Genomic DNA, 27,687 nt, shown 5'->3' with positions numbered 1-27,687 from the left:
TAGGAAGTTTATGGCTGCAATAAATACCTTTATGGACCTACAAGTGCCTCACTGGGAGACAGGCTTGAGACAGATTTGTGGCTTCAGATAATCCTTCTATACAGGACACCATAAATCCTGGTATACACCATATAGGCCAGTTGGTTTAAACTTCCCATGAACCCCCAAAATAATGACACTACTAAGAAATGTCAAAATTAACTAGAAACCTTGATGCCAATAAATACAAACTGTTTCATTGTGATTTCTTATACCCTATCAATTTATGGCATAAAACACTGTCATTTTAAATTTACTTTGTATCTTGGAGTGAAAGAGATGAAATTATTGAGGTAGCTGGAAAATGTGTAGCCAGGTCAGTCTTAATTGAAAAGACATATTCTTGTAGCTTTTGGACCCTGTTAACCTTTAGGCCTTTTCAACCTTTTGTCATTCTGAACTCACTATGAACTTGTGCAGTAGATACATAGATAAGAAATGTTTATTTTTAATGAAAAAAAAAAACATGTAACCTGTTGCATTTTCAAATTCATGTTTTTGTGCTATATTGACGTTTTGACCATGAGCATTAGGTTGATACTATGGAACCTGAAGGCTGAACCAGCGGCAGCTTCTGCAGAGGAGATGCTGAAATCAACATCGTCATCACCATATGTAAACTTGTGGGAGTTTGGTGAAATTTTTAACTTCATCCACCCTTTTCTCTTGAGCGTGTGTGCATGAGCGGTCACTGCTTACTTTTTCTCCTTCTTCCTTTTTCTTACTGATTCACAGACAAGTTAGTAGAGTCAGGGCCTAAACCATCAGTCTAAGATAAGCAGGCTGAAGTTTACTTGAGCCTCCAGAGCCCTCCAGCGAGGCTCAGATTTAAGAGCCTCCTCTTACAGCCCCCTGCAGTTCTGGCCAGAAGCCACAGCAGCCCTGGCTGTAGGGAAAAGGTGGTCAGTTTAGGCTTTCCTCCTTGGCAGCAGCGCAGCCAGCCCCTAGTCCTAGAGAAGGAATCCTGGGCTCCCTCTCCTCTTTATTCTTTCATGGTCCATTCTGTGGTGAGTGGTCAGCTTGGCAACTCAAGAGATAAAGCAAAGGAGGATTCTGCATCCTGTCCCAGGTTCTCCCATGCATCTTGCCAAAGCTGAGAGACAACCTGGGGCTTCCACATGCTCACACACATATCATGCATCCTCACACATGATGTGGAGGAAGCACCCCAGGCTTGGGAACTACCTCGTCGGTACTGCCTGCTCTCACTTTCTCTTGCCTCTTTTTTTACTCCACTCTCCTCCTCCTGTTTGAGCTACGATTTCACCATATTGTCCAGGATGGCCTTGCCTCATCCATTGCCTTTTTCCTTCTCCATTTTCCTCCTCGCCACTCCTTGCTAGTACCCTAGACTTTTTCTCCCTCTCTCCCTTTCCTTCTCTCCCTCCCTTTTCTTTCTTGGTGCTGGGAATTGAACATAGGCCCTCTAGAAGAGCAGCCACTGCTCTTAACTGTGGAGCCATCTCTCCAGCCTGATTTTTACATAATTCTTTCAAATGAGCTTCAGACTTAGTGAAATTTCTATCAAATTTCCTAAAAATAGAAAAGCTAATGCTACTATCAGCATACAACCATAAAATATCACAAATGGTCAAAGTAATCTTGAGCAAAAGCAATACAGCTGGAGGCATCACAAATTATACCACAAAGCTATAATAATCAAAGCAGCATGGTACCACCACAAGAACAGACCTTACAACCAGAGAGATCAGAAGTATATCCATACATGTGCCATTTGGGCTCTGCTTCTCTGCCCTTCCCAGCAGGGCTGGCCTTTGACCACAGCTGGCAGAACCTGAAGGGAGGAGGAAAGCAGGCAGAAACAGCAGGGCTGATGGAGACTCTTGGGAGGCAGGCTTCATTGAGCAGCTCTTTTACTTGGGGGAAAACAAAGGCTATTTAAATCCCTGGGTAGTGAGGAGAGGCTTTGGGGTGTGGGTGTGTGTGCATCAATGGCTGGGCCTAAGGTGCTGGGAATGACTTATTTGCAAGAAGAGGAAATCCAGGTGCTTGCTGGACATGGCCTCATAAGGAGAGGGAAGTCTAACCTGGCTGTGACTTCGTGAGTGCCTCTGGAGTGGGCAAATGTGGGCACGCAGGGCCGCTCATATCTGGGCACGCAAGTCCGGGGCAGGGGAGGGAGTGGTCCCCACTCCTGCTCCAGACAAGCTCCTTCTGGCTCCACAGCACCCTGACCTCATGTACCCCTATGGTCAGCCACTCTTCACCAAAGGCATCAAGAACACACCAGGCAGACAGGGAAGTCTCTTCTGCAGTCCTGAGGGACTGACTAGTCACACATGCAAGAAGAACAATAATAATCAACCCAAAGTCTGCTGGAGTCTTACACGTGAGACTACAGGAGACTACGTGATGAGAACTGGGGGCAGAAAAGCAATGCTTTAAAAGAATTCTTGGTTTTTAATTGTGTGTACACACACATGCATGTGTGTGTGTCCACAGTGGTGAGCGGTCCAGGGTGAATACTGGGAAATGATCCCATGCTCTTGACCACTGAGCCATCCCTCTTGCTCATAACACAATAACTTCATAAAACATGCAATCCCCCAGACTTCAAAACAGAAATGAGACATGGAACGGTCTTTAGTTTCTGCCAACAAAGCAAACAACAGAGCCAACTGACAAGGAGCACTGAAGCGGTGACCTGTGACCTGGAAAGACAAACTTGCAAACCACATATGCAAGAAGAAGTAAAAAATCCACAAAACACAAGGAACTCAGCTCAACAGCAAGAAAACAAATAACCTGATTCTAATGTGTGCAAAAGACCTGAATATATATATATCAAAAGTGAATAAAAAAATATGGGGAGTATGGGGATGTATCTCAATGATGGCCTCTTACCCTAGAATGCACAAAAAAAGGCCTCAGGTCCAACTCTGAGCAATTCAGAAGAAATGGGGGGAGGCTGTACATGAAAAATATGCTCAAGATCACTATGATCCGGGAAATGCAAATTAAAACAACAATGAGAGTGTAACTGATAGAATGTTATGACCAGACAAAAGGCAAGTATTTGAACTCGCTAAGATGGGACAGATAGTACTTTCTCTAGGTTGCCAAATACAAACGGTCTGGACTTTGCAAATGTAATTCTTACCTGATAGTTTTCATGGTGGTTCTTATATAGTTTATTACTGTAAGAGAGAGAACCTTTCCTTGGACTAAAGGGAAGATGTTGGAGGATGTTTTTGTGTGCTGTGTATTCAAATGCTGATTTCTGTACGCAGAGATCTGGTTGCAGTCTGGACTTTGGCATTGTCATTTTTTATGAAGCATCTCCTGTCTCAATGTTGTGAAAAATTGTTCATCTTCTGATTGGTTACTAAAGAGATGAACAGTCAATAACTAGACCGGAGAGTTAAGGTAGGGCTTAGAATCCCAGAAAGAGGGTCTCAGGCGGGGACCAGAGAGAAAGGAGTTGCCATGAGGACATGACAAACAGGAAGATGCCACAGTAAGTCGAAGCTGGCAGGTAACAGGCCATGTGGCTGGGAAGTAGGCCAGGCTTAGAATAGCTCAGCATCTGCCCAGCTACAGTGCCTAATGCTTTTAACAAATACCATAGGTTTCCGTGCCATCACTTGGGAGCTAGGGTGGGCATAGAAAAAGCCTTGCATTTTACAGCTCATGGGTTAGCGAATACCCCATAGTTGCCCAGCGTTTCACCTGGGGAGCAGGGTTCTAGGAGGGCTGTGATGGCTGCTGTGCGGCCTTTGCTCTGGCCAACAGGACATGCAGCTGAAGTGGAACTATCTGCCAGAAAGGAGGTGCACATGGAAGGGAGGAATCACAACAGGAGAAGCATGCCGAGGTTCTCCTTTGTGCACGGATTGGGCAGGGAAAGTAGAGAAGGGGGCTGTGAGAAGGAAGTGCTGGCTTGCCAGTTCACACAGCTAGCAGGATGCAAGAAAACCAGTACGAGCTAGATCTAAAGAGCGCTCTTCCTGACCCAGAAACTTGGAACCCAGGAAGAATCAGATAGTGAAGTGAGACAGTGAGGTAGGAGATACCCTCAAATCTAACCTTTATTACAAGCGGCAGCCATGATCCAAGCATGCAGCCTGGGGGCCCTGATCATCAGGAAAGCCCCTGCATTTAAGTTCCCCTAACTGGGGAGGAGTTCCGAACAGTGGGAAGCCTTGCACAAATGGCATATGGGGACAGGTGGGGTCCTGCCTGAAAAAGAGGACCCTATAGCCTGAAGCAATGAGAGAAAAGGCTCAACCCAGACACTAGGGACACTTGGTCACTGGCTGAGGTCACCGTCATGATCGGGGGTGGAAGACAGTACAGAGAGGTGGGCAGCAGAGGGCAACCGGGCATGAGAGCAATGTTTGGATGCCACAGATGCTCCCAGGAGAGCTAAGAAAGGTTGAGTCGGCAGAGGCCCCGGGACTCGGAGCCCTGTGGTGGGACGGTCTTTCTGAGGGAGAAGAGGCCTTAAATGATTCTTGCTGCCACAGGAGTTGGTGTGTAAGGCACTAGCTCTCAGGATATATTGACAGAAGTTAAAGAAGGTTAAGAGCTCTGGCAGGTCACTTGAAGGCAAGTGTGACATGCTGAGTGCCAAGCTGGAGTTCCTATGAAAAAATGAACAGAACGCCGAGGGCAGCGACAGTGAGATTCTGAGGGCTTTGCCTCCTAAGCCATTTACATCAAGTGTAGGTGATCAAATAGGGAAGGTGAAAAATGTTAAGCTCACGGTTGTGATGGCAGTCATGCCTCAGAGAATACAGCATACATTTTTCCTGCGCAAGGACGAACAAGGAGAGTGAAGACTGTTCGCCTGTCTTGGGCTCCTGCAGCAGCTGGGGGTGGCTGCTGGGAAGGCAAAGGTCGCGGTGTTGCCCCCAACCAGAACCAGCGAGCTGGCTCCAGTGGCCGCCATGCCAGGCTGAGCCCAGCTTTACTTTCCCTTGGCCCTCGGCTGGGTCAACCACAGAGACCAGCAGGGGCGGGAAATGAGCGGTGGCCCCATGGGGACAGCAGTGCCTCAGGATGAGGAAGCTAGGTGGCTCTCGGCAAATGATACGGAGGGGCTGGATGGTTGGATCCCCCGTCCACGTGCCCAACAATGCTCTTTTGACAGAAGAGCTGGTACCGCTAATGGATAGCTTTATGCGCTACTAGACTCGCTAAGATTAAAACTTAAATAACCCCAGCCATCTAAGACCAGCCTACAATCTCCCTTGAGTGGATGGTGGTGGCCTTCAGACGGAGATCCTGCCATCTTCTGCAAAAAGGCTTCATTATCTAATGCTAACCTTGGAGTCGTTAGAAGGCTTAATAAGAACAGCAGTAAGGGAAGTAGCTATCAGGTGAGGCTGATAAAGGCCCTCTGTGAGTGAAGGGCACTCTAGGAGCCGCAAGGTCCTTGAGCACAAGGCCCCAGGGTCAGTGCTGCTTTGGCTGGCGACACACAAAGCTCCTGCCACCGTAGATGGTACGCTGAAGATGGGGCACCCTTTGGTGGCCAGCTAGGGCATCCCGCAGGGCGCGGGTGACTAACCCCACATACTGTGATGGCCCAGCGGCGCGCTTACCTCCATCTGGAAAGTAATCCACCATCTACAGCATCCGCACCCCAGGCCCAGGCGACTTTGGGAAAAAGGGTGACAATTTAGGACAGAGGTGTGGCACCTCCTCCCACTGACCTCTCTGCAGCAGGAGAGAAGCCCAGCCTCCCAGGCTCACGAAGCTGTTAGGGGATTCGCAAGGCTGCTCCCCACATAAGTGCAGTTTCTGGGGAGCGGACAATCTCCAGCCTGGTCACTGCCTACCTTGTGCAGGGACCCCCAGGGGAGCAGCGTCCGTGAGTCCTCACATGCAGAGATGGGCCTTTCTATGACGGGGTCCTATCCATTGCCACAACCCCAGCAGCCACCGATCCAGGAAAGCAGCCTTGGGTAAAACTGTGTCTTTGCTATGTGTCCTAGCTGGGGGGGAACATGTGTTAGTTATGTCTACCCCCAAAAGGCCAGGAAACATCTGCAAATGGAGAAGGAAAACGAAGCATTAAAGTCTTTGAAAAGAGTCAGCTGGTTGGTGGTGGTGCACGCCTTTAATCTCAGCACTTGGGAGGCAGAGGTGGGTGGATCTCTGAATTCGAGGCCAGCCTGGTCTACAGAGTGAGCTCCAGGGCCACCAGGGCTAAAATAGAAAAACCCTGCCTCAATTAAAAAAGAAAGAAAAAGAAAGAAAAGAAAAGGAAGTCCCGTGATCTGTGGTATTAACATGCTATCTCTAAGTGGAACAAACCAGGTAAAGGAAGACGACCATTTCATGGTCCCGTTTAACGCAGTCTAAAAGTGTGGGACTTAGGAGGCAGAGTGGGATGGTGGGTGCCAGGGGCGGCAGAAAATGGAGAATGCTGGTAAAAGGGCACAAACTCCGCTTATTCAGTGTAAGCACGGCACAGTTACAATAGTCCAGACTGTACGGCACAGCTAACATTTCATAATCGCTCTTAAATATTTTTCACGTGTGAGCACACAAAGAAACTGGGACATTCTGTGGATGTATACACAAACATGTGTCTCCATGGCCAGCTTTTCTTGTCATTAAAGACACTTTTGATCATTGCATTAGATACAGACATACACATGTACACACACAATACATTTAGGACTTTTCTTAAAAACAGTTATCTGTGTTTACCATATGCCTGTCAGGCTGTGACTCACAGGATTTCCTTCCACCACGAAGGTACTTGGAACTGAATCAGGTCCTCCAGCTCGGCAGCAAGCTCCTTTCCCTGCTGAGCCGGCTCTTCAGCCCTATGCAGCTAGCCACTCACTCACTGACTAGCTCTATGATAAGCCTTTGTTTGCGATGATTTCACTTTGTTTAGAGACGGGGCCTTGCTATGTAGCTCAGGCTGGCTCTGCACTGTGGCCTCCCTGCCTCTTTTAAGTTTTGCATTAAAGGTACACTACCACAAAGGCTTTCAAAGTTTTCGCTCTCAATGTCAGATCCCAACAGGGGGGAAGCAGGTTGGATATGAACTCGTGAACACTTTCAGAGTAGATTCGCCTGCTCATTACCTGGAAAAGTAAGCCACACTCCTAAAATGATGTGAGGACCTGACATTGTCTTGCCAACGTGGCCTTTATAAGAGAAAATAGCCAAACCCGCCGGGCTGTGGAATGGAGGAGCTGACAGGGCCGTGCTCGGACAGACGCCCTCTAGCTACGTTGTCCTTTAGGATGGCTTTCTGCCATTTCCCAGCCTCCCCTGGCAGGCTCCCGGGGCTTTCTTTTCCTGACCACTCAACGCTCATCTCATCTGTACTTTTGTCCCCAGGTCTCTTAACATGGTCCTCAGTGAAACTCACCTTCTCTCCTAGTCTCATTTCAAAGTTTGGTTGAAGACATTAACTCAGTCGAAGACATAAATCTTCGAGGCTGACTTCTCACTTCCGTATCTAGTTACTAGTTCGCTCAGGTGCATGTCTTAGATAACTCAAACACACCGTCCCGTCGCTCCTGAGCGCCACCATCCAGGCTTTTGTAAGCACTCGGCAGTGTCTCTCCTTCGTCACCCAACTCACAATGTCACATACCACTGCCAAGGCACAGGCTGGTCATGAACACACGTGTCCGTGCGTGCAGACATGTAAACACGGGAGAACTGAGGGGAAGGCTGGTCTTCCCTCAGAACTGAGGGGGTAGCAGCAATGTCGTGGAGAGGGTAACAGGAGGTAAGCAGGACCCCAGTGCATTACACACGTGCATGAAGGTGTCAGACTGTGCTAATCCTCACGGTGCTCACGCCTCAGCGTGTGCTGCACCACAGCCAGAGTCGTGGGTGAAATTGTATGTTACGTACATGGTTTACCAATACAGATTTTTGATCAGCTACCCACTGTGAGTCTCAGCGAGCTAACTGCCCCAGGCGCAGCCCAAACAGATGTATGTGGAAGGGGAGCTTAGAAATTGTAGGTCACAGTGTCCAGGAGACATCAGCGTGCAGCCCCGCTCTCCCTCCTGTCTACCAGTCCCTCCCGGACACGCAGCCTCAAAGCAGCGCTGTGCCAGGATCGCCTCGTCACCGAGGATCCCAGCCCATCCTTCAAAGCAGCATCGAGGGTCAGCCAGCTGCCAAGATGGGCCAAGGAGCAGTCAGTCTTCAGACATGTCCTCGTTCTGCACAACCCAAGTCATAATAAAAATCAAGAAAATACAGAACTTTCTTCATTAGACGTTTACAATCTTTTGTAAACTATGAGTAAAAACATCTTTAGAAAGTTTATATTCCTAATGGTTTGTGAGAACCTAGGTGCCAATGACACACCTGTTATGTGCAGCTTAAGTCCCCAGCCTGGGGCACAGACTCAGCTCAGCGGCTCCAACACTGAGATCTGGCTTCCTGCCGAGCTCTTTGTGGCCTCTCGCTCTGCACACAGGCAACTGTGACTTCACCATATGATCCTAGTTTATTTTTCTTTGGTTTCTTCCAGTACCAGGTAATCCAGAATAAGGAAAACCAGATACACACGTATATGTATAAAATCGTATGTATGTATGTGTATGCATGCATGCATTCATGCATATGTATAAACAATTTAAAAGCTTCTAGGGCCAGCAAGATGACTCGGCAGATGCAGGAGCTTGTCACCATGTCTGACAACTGGGTCAGTCCCCAGACCCCGAATGGTGGGAGAGATCTGACTCCTGCCAGCTTTCCTCTGACCCTCTGCGCTGTGATGAGGACACCCTCTCTCACAACAGATGCAAGTAAAAGCAAACAAACAAAGTACGTGTTCTATGTTGAAATTAAAGAAGGCACACTTCACAGCCCCGGCGCCGTGTCGCTGTGCTGATGCATGTTTTCCGCACCTGACACAGTCCCTAACACACGATGGCTCACGGTGCCAGTAGTTACAGGCGCGTCTCCATCTGGGCGTGGCTTCACTCTGCGATGAAGGTCTGCAGCAAGCGCTGGCTAATGCACTTTCTCAACGGAGCTATGAAAACGCAGTAAGCGCTCAAATTCCCCAAGGTCCTGCCTTTCCAGGTCCTGTCTGCGCAAGGGATGTGTAATGGCGTCTGTGTTAGCATTAGTAATTTAAGGTGAAAGTTTTAAGATCTGAGGATCGGAAAGAAACCTTAACTTCACTTAAAAACTTCTAAGCCTTGGGGCAAGTTTATTAAAAGGAACATGTAAAACAACTTCACATTCAGGAAGAAGAAAAAGTCCACAAATGTCTTGGGAATGAAGGTGTGCTTTAATTGTTACCACGTAAGACATTTTCATACCACAGCCTACTTGTAAAGGTTTGTTCATAGCTTCGTGAGAAAACGAATGTTTTGTGTGGTAGAAACAAGAGAAGTTGTAATTAGGAAATAGTGGCTGCTGCCCCACAGTTAGCTGTAGGGCCTTTCTTCTGCTCATAAAACCCCCCTTCGCCACTTAAAGAGATCCGTCTACTCTTTAAACACCTACCCAGCTTTAAAAGATAAAGTGTGTGTGTGTGTGTGTGTGTGTGTGTGTGTGTGTTCATATTTCAGTGTTTTTACATTCTCCTTCCCCACACTAACTGAGCTTTTTATTCTAGTTACCTTCACCCTTGAGTGCTTACATTCAACACCTATTTCTTTCCCTTCAACAACTGATTTAGTAACTGTGTCTTACACAGATGAGTACGCCCGCAAGGACATCTAGCTTTGTAAAGGCACAGGACCAGGACTGGAGGGGCGGCTCAGCCACCAAGCCTGAGAGTCCCACGTGGTAGAAGGAAAGACCTGACTCTCACAAGCTGACCTCTGACCTCTGAGTGTGTGCTGTGATACACACCCACATAAACACACGATATCCACATAAACACGCAAAAAATAAATCAATGTAAAAAATTTAAAACTTTTTTTTAAAGGCATGAAAAGGTTTTATGGTGTAACAGATTAGTATTTAAACGTAATTGTTTTACAACAAATAATTCTGCATTAACCTAGTTGTTATGTTCAATATATTTATACATTCTATTGTTGATGATTTTTTTGAAATTCTGCTAATATTTGGAAAAAAGCTTCCTCCTAAAAGATTCCCTTACTTCTGACATATTCTAGAGAAACATAAGTTAGGGATAAGACAAGGAGAGAAGTTAGGCCTTGAAATCCGTTACCTTAAAGGGCCACACTCAACTCAGCAGCATCTAAGATCAGAGTGTCTACTCCTGCGAGCGCTCTGTCTGTCTACAAAACCACAGGCTGAAGAAGTGTGGCAGACAGAGGACGTGAACAGACTCAGGACGCCCACACCCGGGTCAGGACTGGCCTGCCTCAGGCTCTCACTAGGGTTCTCACCTCCTATTGGCTCGGAGGAGCAGCAGCGCATGACATAAGGACTGTCAGGGCCCAACACACACCGTCCTGCCATGAAGAGGACTGAATGCGGGGCGGGGGCACACCCGCAGGTCCTGCTTCTCCCAGCTCAACGGCAGCTGGGCCGGGCTCTCCGCAGTGCCCCGGTCCTGAAACATGGGGAAAGCTAGGTCCCTGTCTCCCCAGATGCAGCGCTGATTGTGTGTAATGCACGCTCACACGGGGGAGTCACTGTTACACCATTATGGTACCATATTCTGAGTCAAAAGCTACTTGTGCAGTGACATGGGAATTCTCGAGTGGATGAACAAATTATTGGCTAGGAAAGAAAACCGCAGCAAAGATGTCCTACAGGTCTTCTAACGTCTCTAATGGTTAAGAAAACATGCTGAAAAATGGAGAAAACCGCTGTTACAACGAGACACCATGTTAATAAACGAGCTTTATCCGCCTCGCTGAACGGAAGAGCCGCCAATCGTGTTCAGGACAGCCTGCCTGGCTGCCCGAGCGGTGGCTTAGCAGGCTCTCAGCCTCTCCAGGGCCGTCAGTGCTGAGTTTCCAGCTCCAGGATGGTCCACTCCCCCTGCGGTGAGCAGTCCGCAGAGGGTGCGCTGGCCGTGGTGGCAGCCGAGGAGTCCAGCGGCGACGACAGCTCGCTCCACCTGTTCCACGCGTCGGCCGGGCCCTGAGGTTTGGAGCTGTCTCGAGCCAAGAGCAGCGTCTGGTGGATTAAGTACTGCGCTAAGCTCAGGTCCTCCGGGAGAGAGCTGGTGACGTTCAAGTTCGCGTCCTGCTCAGACAGCAGCTGCTTCAGCAGCATCCAGTCCTGCCGCGCAAAGCACTGCCCGTCCTCGGAGTCCTCCGAGCCGCTGTCTGAGACACGCCCTTCCGCGTGCTCGCTCCGCGCTAAGGCTGCTGCTACATCCATCTCATAGATTGGAGAGAGGGTTTTTGAAGGCCGGCGGTCACACATGCAGGCTTGTGCCAGAGTACCACAATCATCTATGTTTCCTGAAATAGTTCACAACACTACACAATGTAAAATCTGCACGTCGATACCCCTCGGAGTTTTGTAGAATATTAACACAAGGTAACAAAATAATAATAATAATAATAACATTTTTACAAACTTGACAAAAATTTTGAGGCATTTATTTTTCTGCGTTAAAAATTTAAGGGTAATGGTTAGCAAAACCAACATAGGGAACTAACAATAATTTTCCATATTTTAATTTGAAAACTTAGAATACAGAAAATAACAAATTATTTAAACAAACATAAAAGTACACACAAATCAATTCACTACAATAGAAACTCAAGAAAGAAAATGACAGTTCTTTGAAAGTGTCCTAAAAACAAGCCGGTTTCATGGGTGGAGAAGAAATGCACTGTATCTAAAGACTTATCTCTATATTGCACATGCAAAGGAGGGTGCAAGCCAGGACAAAGCAACAGAAACACAACTTTGGAGGATCTCCCGTTCTTATAATTTTACTGAATAGGAATTTGTGGTCAATTTTTCTCTTAGTCATGATTTACAATAAGTTACTCAAGCAGCTACGATTGCATATTTTAAGTCATTAGTCTGAATTATTGAAATAAGAAAGACATAAACACCAAGCAATCAAGACAAGAAATTGTCTTCGCATGTGAAACAAGCCTGGGCTTTTTCATATATTATCATCGCTTCTAAATATAATCTCTTAGGAAACTCATCTCTTCACTTGAAAATTTTAGAATAGAATTATATTGATCCTAAGAAAGTCTCTGTAAAATGCATATAAATTAGAATAATTAATCTAGTTAAAATAGTTTAGTGCTTTTCAGTGCATATGACTATAGTTATTGCACAGCCCTTAGTCCATAATCAGATCCAGTGTAAAAGAAAACTTCCCAAAGTCAAGAACGCTTCTGTTCAGTCAGACATAATAACTGAAATGACACCTTTTTTTAGGTAAGATCTAGCATGTCATCTGTGTCTAATAAACCAGGTTTTCTACTACATACTAATTATATGCTAAGATTATAAGCGAACAAAATAATGAATAGCTAGCTCAATTTCATATTATTAATAAATTTGAAATCTTATTTGAAAGTTGAAACTGTAGCTTAAATAGTGTAACTGAAATGGAACATCCAGGGCCACGGACGGCTTTAAAGGTCTACGAACTTATTTCCTACGGGTCTAGCGCGTCTATCTCTGTACATTACCTGCAAGCACGGCATTATTAGCGGTCTCGGGGGCTGTGGCATGGCTCCCTCGCGCTGGGCCGTCCTGGCTCGGACAGGAGTCCAGAGGTTTGGTTGAGCTGATCTTTGGTGTGTTGGAGCTGGGTTCTCGCTGGTGAAGCTCCAAATGACATGGTCTTTCTTGAGACTTTGCGTCACCGTCCAGGGGCGTGCTGTGCCGACAGGTGGCCGGCTCGCGCCGACTGGCGTCTTCCCCGGCCGGGAACGGCTGCCGGCCTGCTGGGCACGGGCCCTCCGGCCCGCTCTCCCGGCCCGTTGCACCGCACCGTTCCTCTCTGCTGGCAGGGTCTGCGCTGCCCGGCCCCGGGGTCACGCTTCCACTCCCACGCACGCTGCCGCCGTGACTGCCGCGCGCGGCCTGTGCGGCTGCGCCCCCCGGCTCCTCCGGGGCCCGGGGGCGGCCCGTCCTGGCGTGGGGCCCGGAGGCGCGGGCAAAGCCGTCAGGGGGCGAGGGCGAGGCCGCGGGCGCGGCGGGGCCGTCGCCGTCGTCGGAGCCCACCTCCTCACACTCGTCCACCGAGAGCAGCACCGACCTCCGGAAGGGCGCCGCGAACTCCCGGCTCTCGGGCTCGGCGCCGTCCTCGAAGGCCGGGTTGACGATGCCCTGCACGCGCGGCGCGCCCGACGCGGGCGGGCGGCCCTCCCCGGCGTCCGCCTCGGACCTGTCGTCCTCCGTGTCGTCGGCCGAGGACGAGGCCTGGTCGGTGTCGGCGGCCGCGCCGGCCCTCGCGGCGCGCGGCTCCCGGGCCGCCCGGCTCCGCGCCCCGTCGCCGGCCGAGGGCGCCTGCGCGCCGCCCGGCCCGCCCCCTCGCGCCTCGGCCCCCGGGTCGCCGTCGTGCGCCCTGAGCTCCTCGGGGGTGCTGGTGTCGCTGCTGCTCCTGCCCAGGAAGTCGTGGCACAGCGCCGTGCCGCACCTGGACGCGCCGCGCCCGTGCCAGCCCTCGTCCTGGGAGCCGCCGGCGTCGTAGTCCTCGGAGCGCGGCTTGATGTCGTCGGAGGACGTGGTGGCGCTGCCCGAGTCCGACTCCGGGCTCTCCCTCCGCGGCGCCCAGGCTCCCGGCCCGGCGGCGGGGCCCTCGGGGGCGGCCGGCGGCCCCGCGGCTCCAGGCCTGTCTTCCGAGGCTCGGCCCGCGCGGCACCCGGACGGGGCGGCCGCGGGCGCGCGCTCGCAGGCGCCGGGGGGCCGGCGGGGGGCCGCAGACGCCCTGTGCTCGGCAGCGCAGCCCAGGGCGGCCCCGGCGGGGGTCCGCGGCGAGCCCGCCTTCTCGGTCGCGCAGCTTCCCCTCGGCTTGGCGGCCGCGCCGCTCCGCCCCAGTTGCTTCTCTCTGCCCGATGGCGAGTGGATCTGTCCTGCGCTCGCCGGCGCGGAATCGCGGACTGGGTTAGGGTCGGTGACGCTTTCACTCGGGTTTGGAATCCAGGGTTTCTGAGCACCGACGCCGCGGCAACTGGAACTCTCGCTGCCGGGATTTGGGTCCCGGTGAGCGCGCGTGCTGCTGGGATCGCCACCAGCGTGCTTTGGCTTCGCTTCGCGCTTTCGGGGCCCGTCCGGCTGCGAGCTGTGGGGCATCTCTGGCTCCAGCTCCTCTTGATGGCCTGGCGGCCTCTGCGGCTGAGGCCTGAGTGGTGACTGGGACGCCTCTGCCCCGCTGCTTTCAGAAGCGAGGCTGAGCGGGGACGCGGGAGGCCTCTGTTTAAGAACCTGGTTTCTGCCGTCGCTTGCACTGTGAAGCGCGCCCTTCGGTGTGGACGCCGCTTCAGGTCTGGGCGGCCTCTGAGAAGCCTGCATTTGCAGCCTGACTTGTCCGGGAAGCAGTTTTTGCTTTGCGTCCTTACTATTCAAAGTTCCGCCTTTCTTGGACTGACTCAGGCTTTTAGGCATTGGGGCCAGCTTTGCATTAACCTTCTGCAGAGATGTGTGTCCTTGCTTGACACTCTTTCTCTTAGGCATCTGCTTTTCTGCGCCGTGCCTCAACCTCATCACGTTCTCCTCAGAATGCCTTGAAGACACTGAACACTTTCCAGGGTACAGCGACTCTCCTTGGGCTCCTAAGACGGGTCAGAAATGCAAAGGCCTCTCAAATTCTGAGCGAAATTTAATGTTTTAAAGTCACATTAGAGAAAATAAAATCAATAAAACAATCAAAGGGAAAATCTATTATGGACAGACAAGGAATAATGAGCGATAAAGTAAAATTATATATATATATATATATATATATATATATATATATATGGAGAAGGAGAGAGAGAGACTGTTTCAAGAGCTTAGCTAAAGCCCTGCAAGAGAATCTCTTCACCCTGACCTTCATGGTGCCCAAACTGGATTTTCATAAATATGTAAGAGCAGAAAATCTGATTTCCTTTCATCAAGCAGCAAGAAAGGTCTTCTCTTTGAAGTGTTCTTTTTTTTGGGGGGGGGGAGGAGTAAGGAACAATACTGTGGAAAAGAAGAACTGACCTAAAAATGGACATCATTGAAATGATTAGTTTCCCTTCAAACTGGAATAAACTTATGCTGGATGAGCGCAGCTACCCAGGGCTAACAGCCCAGGTCTGCAGAGAGACCCAGACTGTGGGCTGCAGGAATGCAGAATTAATTTTATTAGTTAGTCGTTAAAAATTCCATTTATGTACTCTGGTTAAAGTCTTAGAAATGAAATTTGGGGTCTTCAAATCTGCCAACTCCAATCCCAACTCTGTGTGTGTGTGTTTGGGGCTGTGGGGCTCGAGAGACTGAGCCCAGGGACTTGTGAAAGGTGAGCACGTGTTCTGCCACTGAGCTACCCCAGCCCTGCGATGGCCTGTGCCTAATTTCCAGCTGCTACCTGAATATGAATATCTTATTTGCCTGAGTTTTTAAGTGATATTCACTATTAATTCATTATACAAATCAAGATTATTTTTGTATTATATAAACTGTTCCTACATATGAGTGGTTAATAACATAAAAAGTAATTGTTTGTGCTTGTGGTGTGCGACTGTGCGTGCACAAGCTCACGTGCTCATGCCAGAGCAGCTGGTGCTCCTCGGGAGTTTGCTGAGACAGGGCCTCTGACTAGGACTTGGGCCTCACTGAGCCTCGGGGTCCACGCATCTCCTCCCAGTGACGAGACTCTGTGTTCTGCACACCCAGCTTCCCCAACCCTCGTGCTCTCAGCCGTTCCCCCAGCCTTCTGCCTCCCTGTGTGTTCTGAGACAGCATCTCATGGAGTCCAGACTGGCGTGAACTAACTGTATTGATGGAGGATGACTTTGCCTTTCTGTCCCCAGTGGAAGGACACAGGCCCATGCCCAGGTCCAGGGTAATACTTAAATTGGTTGTTACATGCAGATTATGTAATCTAATCAGTCTTTTCTTAGAACAATGAGAAACAGCAGCACAGTGGCAGGCTATGGAGGTTTTCTCCGCAGGGTCACCTAGCTCCCCTGTTCTTTAAGAGCATTCAGTGCTGCTTCACAAATACAGTTCCTGTAGGCATCAAGGAAACTTCCAAGAAGCCTGGGCATGTTCCACAAAAGGACCAGCACAGACAGCAATAAGTGGCTCCTTTACATTTCTCTCCGTGAGGAACAGAAAAACCAAAATCAACCTAACACCAATCTACCTAAAATCCATAAAACTTTACCTCTGCAGAATGAGACCCGTGCACAGGAAACAAAGCCGTGTCCTATCTGTCTTGCTCACTGGCAATGGCAGGTCTGTCTGGAGCTTTGCTTCTCCAGTTGACATATGACCCAGAACCCTCAAGGCCACCGCTCAGGACCAACCCGGAACCCCTAGCACCACTGCAGCTTTACCTTGAGTTTGAGCCAGGGTGGGCGGGGCGCTCTTTGTCCGTGGCTGAGCTGCTGTGTGTCGGTTGCTGCTCCCTCTTTTTTTCACAGTGGTCTGTGGTGCTGAATCACTAAGTCCTTTGCCACTCACTTTTTTTATTACGCTAAGAAAAATGATTGCACTTAGTATTACAGTGATACTCCAAAACATGAACTTACAAATACCTGCATACAATCACAACCATATACGATCACATATTTTGTCAAGAAATAGAAAAATATCCTTTCTGAAAATAGAGAAACCTATGTTCATAAACCTTTCCATTTTGAAAGAGTAGACTGCATTTAAGTCAATTCATAACTTTACATGTCATTAAGTATAGCTAAGAAACTTTTACTACATTGTATCATTTTATATAAATATAAAATAAAGTTAAAAATATAATTTCATAAATATATTTAAGCAAAGAAAAACCTTTCCAAGCATTTAGCTAGAAGTTAGTGTACAAACCAGCCTACAGAGACAGTCCGGGGAAATGCTGAATGGAGGCCTACCTGCTATCTATGTTAGCGTCTTGATCGTGAATGCTTTTTCCATTGGACGTTCCATTGGTAACTTTCGAAACTGGTCCTGGTCCAGATTTTACGGCTATAAATTAAGAAATACCAGCCATGAAAAAGAGAACATTAAAAATAGTAACTGGATAAATACACAGGCTATACACTAAAAATCAAGTGCTGACACGGGGGAGACCATATTCTCTCAGTCCAACATGCATAAAAACACGTTTTAGCATTTACAAATAACGAAAGCATGCAAGGACCACCTAGGAGCCTTTACGTATTAGGAGCTCCTTTAGTAGGACTTCGGGGCTAGGGGGGCGTCTTATTCAATAGACTGTGTGTCTAGCCTAACGCAGGCCCCGCACCTGCAGCACCACAGAAAGTGGGTGTGGTGGGGCACGCCTACAGCCCCTGGGAGGCAGAGACAGAATCACCAGTTCAAGCACACCCTGAGCCACACAGCGAGCCTGAGCCAGCACTGGCCAGCAGAGAAGCCCTGTCTCAAACCTTCCTCCAGTGTGGAGTAGATGATGTAGACGCCTATCCAGCCTGTAGAGAGCCCTGGCTTTGTTCTGTCTGTCTCTCTCACACATAAACACAACGTCAGCAAAGTAAGAGTGCTACAGCTCACCTCCAGTTGACACGACTCCATTGTTCAGCGTCTGTCCTGGAGAATGGCTCAAGTATGGCTTCTCATCACAAGACCTGTCTTCTGCAGATCCGCTTTCTTTCGGCCCATCCACGCAGCCCGTGGAAATCAAAAGCTCCAGACTCGAATTTGTAGACCTACTGTAGGGTCCTCCGGCACTGGGGCAGGAAGACTCTTTGCCTGTCCCTGTTCTCAATGGCTTGGCTCTGGTTTGCACATTCAGGCTTGCAGTGAGGACCTTGGGCCTGGCCCCTGCCGTCTCTCCTTCTTGGTTCCGTCTTCCTCTCCCATTACCTGAGTCCTTCTGTCCAGTGGCTGCTACTCTTGCAGGTCTTCCCACAACTTTGGATGAAAGACTTTCAAACTCTGTGTTATCATTGTTTTCTCTTTGGGGCTTTATTACAGTTTTAGACTTAAGGCCAGAAACACTTTTCTCCCCAGTTTTCAATTCTTTTGCAACTTTGGCTATGTCTGCACCATCGCCAGGCTTGACTGCTTTATCTATACCATTTCTGCTAGTGCCTGATGTATGTCCAGATGCTCCTAATCCATCAGATTTCATTTTCTAATTGGAAGGAAGATAAGTTCGACACAGTTTCTTGTTATTTTCCGTCCCGGGTTTTATTTTTATAACGTCAACATCAGAGCCTTGTCTCCTTTGCTAAAAAAGAAAGGAAGGAAAGAAGGAAACTATAGAACAACATGTATTTGACACAGAACACTTGGTTTCAATAGTTGTGGTTTGGCTTTCTGGGGTTGTTATTTGCTGAGACACTCTGCCTCCCAGCGCTTACCCCAAAGGCATTCACCATAATACCTGGCTTCAGCGAAGTTTTTGGAAGGAACAATTTAGCGAAGTTCACGTCATGCTGGGCAAGTGCTTGTCCACGGAGCAACACAGCCCAAGCTTTTATATTCTGATCTTGATTTAGGATCACTCAAAACTTGAGATATCTTGTATCATTTTCATAAAAATTTGGGGTTACTAACTGCATTACCTTAATCAAATATGAAATACAGCACTAAATGTTTATTAACCATGGTGTTACCATAGAAATTAATCCCTGACGACTCAGGCCACTCTAAGGACATACTTGGGGCCTCGGGCGCCCATCTCAGGGTCCACGCTAACGCTGTGTCTCACCCCTTCCCTTCACCCTTACAGAGACCTATGATAGCTCTTGTGGCCATCTTTATTTGGTTAGGTGAGAAACTGGTATCAAAGCAGACATGTGACTTAGCCAAGGTCACGTGAAAAAGACAGAATTGAGACTTGAGCTCATGATTTATTGCCTTAAGGATGTGGTCCTCTAAATGGTTTAATCTGAGGGGTAGTATAAATGTTTTCACCAAAAATTCTTCAACTCTGGGAATCCTTATTAAACAAAACAAAACAAAAAAAACCCACAAAAGTGTCTATAAACACAACATGTACACTTGAAAAGTTGAGGTTTAAAAAGTCCTGGATGATAGTCCAGCACTGGCTATCCAGAGGCTGCAGAGAAAAACCCATCCTAAACAGCTGAAATGGGGAGAAGGAAAGCCACAGGGCACAGAGCAGAGCATGCCGTCATCCTGCCCTGACCCTGATGAGGACAGGAGCAACTCATCAAAGAATAAAGGTGAACACACACGTCAACATGCGGAAATCTTTTCTCCCTGGGACTGTAGGGCAGAACCTGTGTTGCTTTCTTTTTGATAATTCAACACTTTATACCCCACAACATACGGGGGGCCCAGAAAACACGTGTAACTGCTGTCAAATTAAGCATGTAGTGACATACAAAGTAAGTTCCAGGCTTCATTTATAAATATAAAAAGCTTCTAAGTATATAAAAAAATTGACTCATGTACATGTGTGTATGTATGTGTGTAAGACAATAAATAAAGCTAAACAGGAAAAAGCACATACAGTGATAATGCAATCAACAGACTATTAGCCTACCTTTGGGTTAATGGGCCTGGGACATTTTGAAAATTTTAAGCATATTTTAGACTATGTATGTCTGCAGGGAAGGTTTTTCTTTTGAACAGTGTTCCATAATTTTAAGTGTTTTAAACTTCAAATAGCATTTTTCCTCATTTTTTTATTTTCTTGACCATGTCTTAACTTGAAACAGACCAATCCCCTTTGGTTTTTGTTTGTTTGTTTGTTTGTTTTTGTTTTTGCTTTTTGAGACAGGGTCTGACTATGTAGCCCTGGCTGCTATGTCCTAGAACTCGCTCTGTAGACCAGGCTGCCCTCGAACTCACAGCGACCGCCTGCCTCTGCCTCCCAAGTGCTGGGATTACAGGTGTACACTCCTACCCCCCGGCACATTTCTCTGTTTTTAACACTTACAAAGAGCAAGCTTTGCTGTAGGGTCCCCCCCCGTGCTGAAAAACGGACTCCACTTATCTTAGTGTGCTCTGAACTATTGTGCTGTGGGTAAAATTACGTTACATGAGATAAATACAGTGCGTCACGGTATGGATTTGGTGCACATGCGTTCCTAGGCAGCCTTAGACTTACATCTCAGAGCTTATATACATTTCTTATAAATGCACAGCCAGCTGGGGGTGGTCGCCACACTCTATTGACAAAGATGAAAAAAGAACCAGTCCTCTAAAAGGAAACCAACTTTTGCTATCTTTTCTATTTCCGTGGTATTTCCTACTTGTTTTGAGACAAGGTTTTGCTATGTAAGCTAGCTGACCTTGAAGTCACAATCCTCCTGCCTCAGCGTCCCTAATGTTGGATTACTGAGGCACATAACCATGCCAAACTCATAAACGGAGCCATCAGACAGAGCAGCGTAACGCGCCACCATGTCCCCGTACCGAGCCTTGAGAATTACCAGTTCAGGCCACTCCTGGTTTGATAGTACCCAAGCCCCATTTTACTTTGAAACAATCAACAAAAATTAAAATTGTTCTATTCTGTCGTACAGAAAAAAAAAGCAGCTCAGAGTGTGGCTCAGGTAGGACAAGGCCAGCACTCACGGAGTAGATTCCCAGGGAATGACACAGAAGTGGAAGCAAACCAACCAGCAGCTTTCCAGGAACTACAGAACACACTTAGCAAGGCCCCGAGGAGCCTGGTGGGTCCAACCTTCCTGCAGTGGGAAAGGTTGGGTGAGGCTTTGTTTAAGGCAGGGCTGCATTCCCAGGCTGGTGCGGATCTCCACCTCTTTCCCACGTGCTGGAGCTGTGTCAGCACACTCAGCAGCAAGTGTAAGCGCCTCAGCCCGGGCTGCGCGTGGACTCTCAGGGTGGTGGACACTGCGTGGTGGGAGGGCTCAGAACGCGGTGCACACGCAGACTGTGAGACACGGGATAACAACCCCCGGGGGCGTGCGGACAAACCGCCCACCGTCCCAGTTTCCAATCAGAGATATTTAGGGCCGGATGCATCCTGCTACAAGAGAGCCATGCCAAAGCTGCAGAAGGCGCAGTTCCTACCTCCTGCTACAAGAGAGCCATGCCAAGGCTGCAGAAGGCGCAGTTCCTACCTAGTGGGAGATACGGGCAATGCATTTGCTCTTTTTTAATTAATTACAGTTTATTCACTTTGTATCCCAGCTGTAGCCCCTCCCTCATTCCCTCCCAATCCCGCCCTCCTTCCCTCATCTCCTCCCATGCCCCCACTCCAAGTCCACTGATAGTGGAGGTCCTCCTCCCCTTCCATCTGACCCTAGCCTATCAGGTCTCATTAGGACTGGCTGCATTGTCTTCCTCTGTGGCCTGGTAAGGCTGCTCCACCCTCAGAGAGCCAGCCACTGAGCTCATGTCAGAGACAGCCCTGTTCCCATACTAGGGTACCCACTTGGATACTGAGCTTCCATGGGCTACATCTGTGCAGGGGTTCTAGGTTATCTCCATGCATGGTCCTTGGTTGGAGTATCAGTCTCTGCAGGACCCCATGGGCCCAGGCTTTTTGGTTCTGTTGCTCTCCTTATGGAGCTCCTGTCCCCTCTAGGTCTTTCTATCTCCCCCTTCTTTCATAAGATTCCCTGCCCTCTGCCCAAAGTTTGGCTATGACTCTCAGCATCTGCTTTGATACCCTGCTGGGTAGAGCCTTTCAGAGCCCCTCTTGTCCTGATCCCTGTCTTCTCCCGCTTCTGATGTCCATTCTGTTTGCCTTTCTGAGTGAGGATTGAGCATCTTACCCAGGGTCCTCCTTCTTGCTTAGCTTCTATAGGTATACAGATTTTAGTATGTTTATCCTATATTATATGTCTAGTATCCACTTATGAGTGGGTATATCCCATGTGTGTCTTTCTGCTTCTGGGACAGCTCACTCAGGATGCTCTTTCCTGGTTCCCACCATTTGCCTGCACTGTGCTCTTGACTCCACTTGCTCTTTTACTCCACAGAGAGAAAACTGGAACAAGTGAGCCTGCTCCTGTAACAACGCAGACGCCAAACTGGACGGCACACGTCTAAGCAATTCCTCGTTTGCTGGGACAGCTCCTATGTTATTTGCCAAAGAATTTCAAGGAAATGAAAAAGGCTTGTATTTCCTATACCAGATGAATATGAGAAATTTACATCGTTTAAAATGCATATATAAAATGTGTTGACATTTTAAAATTCAAAATGTCTTCCTCTAAAAAATAGCTTTAATTAATAAAAACTTAATTCCAAAATATGAAATGAAACATTTAAACAACTTCCTCACTGAAGTGTGCACTCTGTACCTGAGAGCTGGGGAGCTCCGGCCAAGTCTGCAGTCATTGCCGTTGGCAACCGCAGCTGTAAAAAGCCAGGCAGTGACCAGAAACATTATTATTACCAGAGAAATACAGGGAAAACGGAGCGCCAGGAAAAAATGCTGCATTTTTATAGAAATAAAAAAATAAATCAAAACTTGAAATCAAAAGCAGCACAAACAATTTATTATTATCACATTTTTTAATAAAGAACCCATTCTTCAGTCTTACTCTCTGGTCCAGAAAAGTTTATGCTCTTAAAGTTAATAAATGAAAATGTAAAACCACGCACATTCATTTAAAAAATCCAAAATTTTCATAAGCTGTACATTTTTAAATAACCGGTTTTATTTAGTTTTCAAATGTCAAAAAATAATATTTTATACATAAATGTAATATGAAAAAATATCCCATTACTCTAAATATACTCTGCTGGTTGTACAGGCCAATTGAAGGATGGGGAAAGAGAAGAGAAATATGTATCCTGTAACTTATCTTATTCTTACTGGAGCGAAATGACAATTCACTTTATAAGTTAAGTTTATTTGGGAATTATTGGGAAATTCATGCTTATACATTTAAAACAAGAACTGGGATGATACCGGAAAAAAAGAACGTGATTTGAGGACTAAAGTCCAGTTCAGATTTCAAGTTTTACTTTGAAGTAGGAATTTATCATGTAATTTCTCAAATGTTTTTTTTTTTTTCCTTTTCAGTAGAACAGCTCTCAACCATCTTCTACAATCTCCATAGGATGAACGCTCTATGGCAGAGCAAAACCCTTGAGCTGGCAAAGATGGTCTGCAGCAATCAAACACCTACATAGTAATACACTTAAATTAATGAAAATTTTCTCAAATCAGTACCTCAGGAAGAACCTAAGAATGTTAGAACAAAGCAGTAATTATGCATAAGTCAGGATTCACTATCATTCAGCACATTTATAATTCAAGACTATGGCCCTGATGCATCGTCACAAAAACCAGAGGTTCCTGCAAAATTAACTGCATTACCACTGACAACTTGGCTAGCTAAGTAAGTGTACCCTTACACATTTTAAATTAGTACTTATCAAAGACTAAAGAAACCCTGAAATCCAACTTTGTTGTGAAATCCTCTAAAAAAGAAAAAAACAAAGTTTGCTCCCAATCAGAGGCTCAAAGGACAGCTACGGAAGGGAAGCTCATCTTTGCTTCTTCATATTGCAGACTACGGAAGAAAAGCTGGTGTCTAAAAACCAGCACCCATACACGGGAGAAGTGTTCAATTCCTAAAGAGCTGATGGTTTTTATTACATGTAAAGAAGGAGCATCTTCGACAACCGCTCTTTAAATTAATGACAGTCAGCAGTGCTATTAAGCTGGCCTCATTATGAATAAGAATCTAGTATAGCTGAGATAGAATTTATCATACATGGCTTTATGTTTCATAGCACTAAAATATCTGTTTTATAAAATATAGCCTTTTAGCTTAACGTCAGAGAGAGAGAGAGAAAGAGAGAGAGAGAGAGAGAGAGAGAGAGAGAGGGCGAGAGCTGAACATGCCCGTGTTATTTCTGAGGCACCTGCTTTAACCTAAAAATAGTCACGAAGCCATTTTAGTTCCACACCCTCAAAATTCTATTTCACTGTTTGTAAAACACTCACACTTTCTGACAGACATCCATCTTTTGTTCAATGCTGATGTTTCAGACGGCACCTAGTGAATGCCAGGGATCACCGTGCAGCTGCCGACGACCTCGGCAGCAGCGCGCACCGCATCCCTGAACCCATCAATTGTGAAATAAAGCCATCTAATCCTGCAAACCACAAGACAAGGGTCTTGTGACACAGGCAGAAAGCTTTATGGTAAAACGCCTTTTCAAAGGGAGAAAGTATGCCTGGTGGTCTGACGACAAATCCTTTTCAAGCTCTTTACAAGGATTTTTTTTTTAAAGCAAATTTGGCTGGCATATTGCAGCTAGCGTGTAGCAGGATTAAAATTGGCAATTCCATACAAAGGAGACGAGTTTCACTTTCTCAAGTGAACATACAGCAGGATTTCTCCACGCTGCCTGACACAGCAGCACTCACTAGTTTAGGGTAGAGCTCACTCCATTGCTGAATGTGAGCTTGCAAATGCTAATTACCCAGCATTCTGCCCTCAGGGCATCTGCTCTCACAGATCGCAGGAGGAGAATAAACTTGGGAAAATAGCCTACCTGCCCGGATTTTCTGCTGGTCACCTTTGTGCACCGGTGTCCAGCTTCGCTGTGACGCACGGCGTAGAAAGACTGAAGCAGGAAGGTCCACAGCTTCTCAGGCACAGCTCGGAGCTTGCCGGTGAAGCCCTGTGTTCCAGCAACAAATCAGCAGCTGCTGAGAGCCACATTGTCATAGCAACCAGGCATTATTCCTTCCCGAATCTACTTACTCCTAAGCTAGATCAATGATGTCATAGCTCCACTGCTCAGATCATCCAGTACATGCTACTGACGAAGGAAGGCTTACTCACCGAAATAATTTTATAGTGAACGTGAAGCTAAAGGCCACTCTTTAAATATTATTGTAGGACATCAATGGGGTTTATGTAAACACCTTCACAACCAACTGGGACAGTAAAGGTCCAACACTATTAATAACAATCAGTTTAATGAAAAATTTATCATTCTTGTAGAATAACTATGCCAATAATAATTCATAATTATATTATCATTAATTAATTCTATTTTAATTATTTAAATTTTAATTTTTTACTTAATCTGACTTAAAAATAAGATTTATTTTGAAAAAATGAATTGCTAATATCATAAAATAAAATGCACAAATGATTAAAAATGAGAAAATATACATTTTACCTATATAACTTTACTGTGATTATCAGAGAAAAATACCAAAGTTACACTGTGCCAGATAATACTGCTAAGTCCCAAGCTGAGCTTTGAATTAAGGAGCCAAACTGCCAAATTCTAAACTTTTATACAAAGCTAGTCTGAAGGCAAACACAGTGAACAATGAAGCCTCAGGCTGTCCCAGGGTCACTGGTTGTGCAACATTGAGAGCGCACGTGCAGCCTCAAGTCTTAGAGCATAGCCGACAGCCATTCTCGTGAGGAGTTGCTGCGCTCAGAGCCATCTCCCGTGCACTTCTGGAGCCCAGTGACGCGCCCAGAGCCGGAGGAGAGGGCAGCCATTCTCAGCGCGAACACTGTCTCCAGCTGCTTGAAAAATTTTGTCCAACAGGTGAGCTGTGCTGCTTACTGCTTCTGACTACAGAACACGAATCTGACATTTAATGAGACACATGCAAAACACGTAACGGGTGTTGGTGTAACAGCCATACGCCTGCCACGGCTGGCTACCTGTCATCGCCGAAACCGTGCCTGCTCCTCTTCTGTTTGAAAGACAGCAAGCATGTGCCCCCCCCACACACACGCAGGCAGGCTCTCTCACACACACGCACACACGCACATGCAGGCATACAGAGACACATGCTTGCACACACACAGAGACACATACAGGTATGCACATGGACACACAGGTGCACGCACACACAGAGAGACACATACACACACATACATGCATGCACACATGTGCACACAGGGTTTTCAAGAGCTAATACAGCACTGCTAATCCAACCGAGAAAGAAGGACTACAACTTCGTGACTGCTTTTAGAGACGGTGGCTCCCTCTGAAAATGGAGGTTTCGGGAGCCGCTAAGATGTGGCCCCAGCGCCAGTGGGCAGAGCTGGCCCACGCGACACTGCCTTGCCAGGCACTCCAGGCCGTCCCTCCTGCTTCTCCTCTGTGAGGCAGAGAGCCTGTCCAGCACGGCTCCAATCTGCCGCAAATCTGCCATCTGCTGCGGAATTTACCCGAGTCACCGTAATTTCAGCAAAGGCAACCTGACTTTAAAAGTGCTCCTGTAACCAGAATCAACACACGGAGAAGGGGTAGACACAGCAGTGCGGGAGAGGAGGGTGGGCTCGCGCTCGGCGAGTGCGGAGACCTCTCCGATGAATGCACACTCCTCGGGGAGCTGGGATGCCTCTGCCAGCTGCTTCTGTCCACTATACCTGGGGAAGCCCACGGCGAGCCTGTCACTTCCCCCTAGGAAACACAGTGTCCTAGGATTCTGGGATGCTGAAAATGTTTGGGGAAATTAGGTGGTATTACCGTTCATAAATAACTTTGCAAGCCAAGCCAATCCTCCCGATTTCGTGGGGTGCTTCCCGTGAAAGGCAAACCTGCCGGCGCTAACCTCCCTGTGACGGTGCGCACAGGACTCTGCTAACCTCCCCTGGACCGCAGACAGGACCGGGGAGAGGGGCCAGGGCAGCTCGCCAGCTCCCACAGCAGTGGCGGCCATCTTAGAGAAAGCCAGCGGACAGCCAGCCAGTCAGACCACACCAACTCAGAAATAACAAATTAGAGTTTTAAGCTATGCAGCTGTGGGGCGGTTTCTCAGCAAGGAAATGGAAGGCGGCCTACTCAGCATGTCACAGACTGGACATTCTCTGAAACACTGAGACCTCCTCCAGGCCTCTGTCCTCCCCGATCCTTATCCTTAGCCACCATTCTTTCTGAACGTGCCATCCATCCCTTAAAGCACTTCATTCAGATAAAATGAGTCAAATATGAACATAATGTATGTATGCTCAACATCTGATTTGCTCACTGCTGCAGTGCAGAAGTGGGTCACACAAACACTCTGTGGTCATGGGCTTTCACTACGGCCAAAGCTGAGCTTATAGAATGATTATTACAGCGTAGGTTTAACCCTTGAGCATCAAAACCTTAAAATGTTTATTCCTTTTAACAGTGATTCAATAGAATGCACAATGTTTCAATTGTCTTAACAGAGGCTGAAAGATTGTCCTGCAGTTAGGACCACCTAGTCCCCTTGCAAAGGACTTGGGTTCAGGAGCCACATGGTGGTTCACAAACATCCATAATTTCAGTTCCAAGGGCTCTGGCACCAGGTACACACACACACACACACACACACACACACACACACACACACACACAGAGTTACAGATGGCTGTGAGCTGCCATGTTGTTCTGAGAATTGAACCTGGGTCCTCAGGAGGAGCAGCCGGTGCCCTTACTGCTGAACCATCCCTCTGCTCTCGTTTCGTTTTTTTCTAGTGTATGATGACTCCTTCCCTCCTGTGATGACTTTCTGAGTAACTGCGCTCACTGAGATTGAAGCAATAAACTGATTTTCTCTACCGCAGGCATTATGGTGGAGCCAGCCAAATGTAGGTATGCAAATAAGTTTGGCAGAGAATTACCAAGGGCTTACTATATATACATATATATATAATGCTATGCTTCAATGATAATAAAAGTTTGTAGCTTGGCTTGCAATCTACTGAAATACTAAAATATGGA

The 27,687-nt window shown here is 47.5% G+C and overlaps 2 protein-coding genes across 2 annotated transcripts in view; both read right to left on the bottom strand.

Moving 5' to 3' along the window:
* Positions 1–12,719, bottom strand: part of C3H1orf146 (chromosome 3 C1orf146 homolog) — a 36,243-nt gene extending 23,524 nt beyond the window's left edge. The window contains exon 1 of the mRNA XM_021637883.2: positions 12,594–12,719. The gene's annotated coding sequence lies outside the window, so the exon portion shown is untranslated. The remainder of the gene's footprint in view (positions 1–12,593) is intronic.
* On the bottom strand, positions 9,271–26,659 carry Btbd8 (BTB domain containing 8). The gene is given in 8 exon segments (XM_021637873.2): positions 9,271–11,393; positions 12,594–14,681; positions 16,434–16,573; positions 16,965–17,058; positions 17,605–18,283; positions 24,514–24,642; positions 26,201–26,366; positions 26,586–26,659. Coding segments are annotated over 8 exon segments (3,837 nt in total). The 3' UTR covers positions 9,271–10,926.
* Between the last annotated feature and the right edge of the window lie 1,028 nt (positions 26,660–27,687).

The sequence above is a fragment of the Meriones unguiculatus genome, chromosome 3 (genome assembly GCF_030254825.1).
Source record: "Meriones unguiculatus strain TT.TT164.6M chromosome 3, Bangor_MerUng_6.1, whole genome shotgun sequence".
Lineage (NCBI taxonomy): Eukaryota > Metazoa > Chordata > Mammalia > Rodentia > Muridae > Meriones > Meriones unguiculatus.
This window is presented reverse-complemented; position numbering and strand designations above follow the sequence as displayed.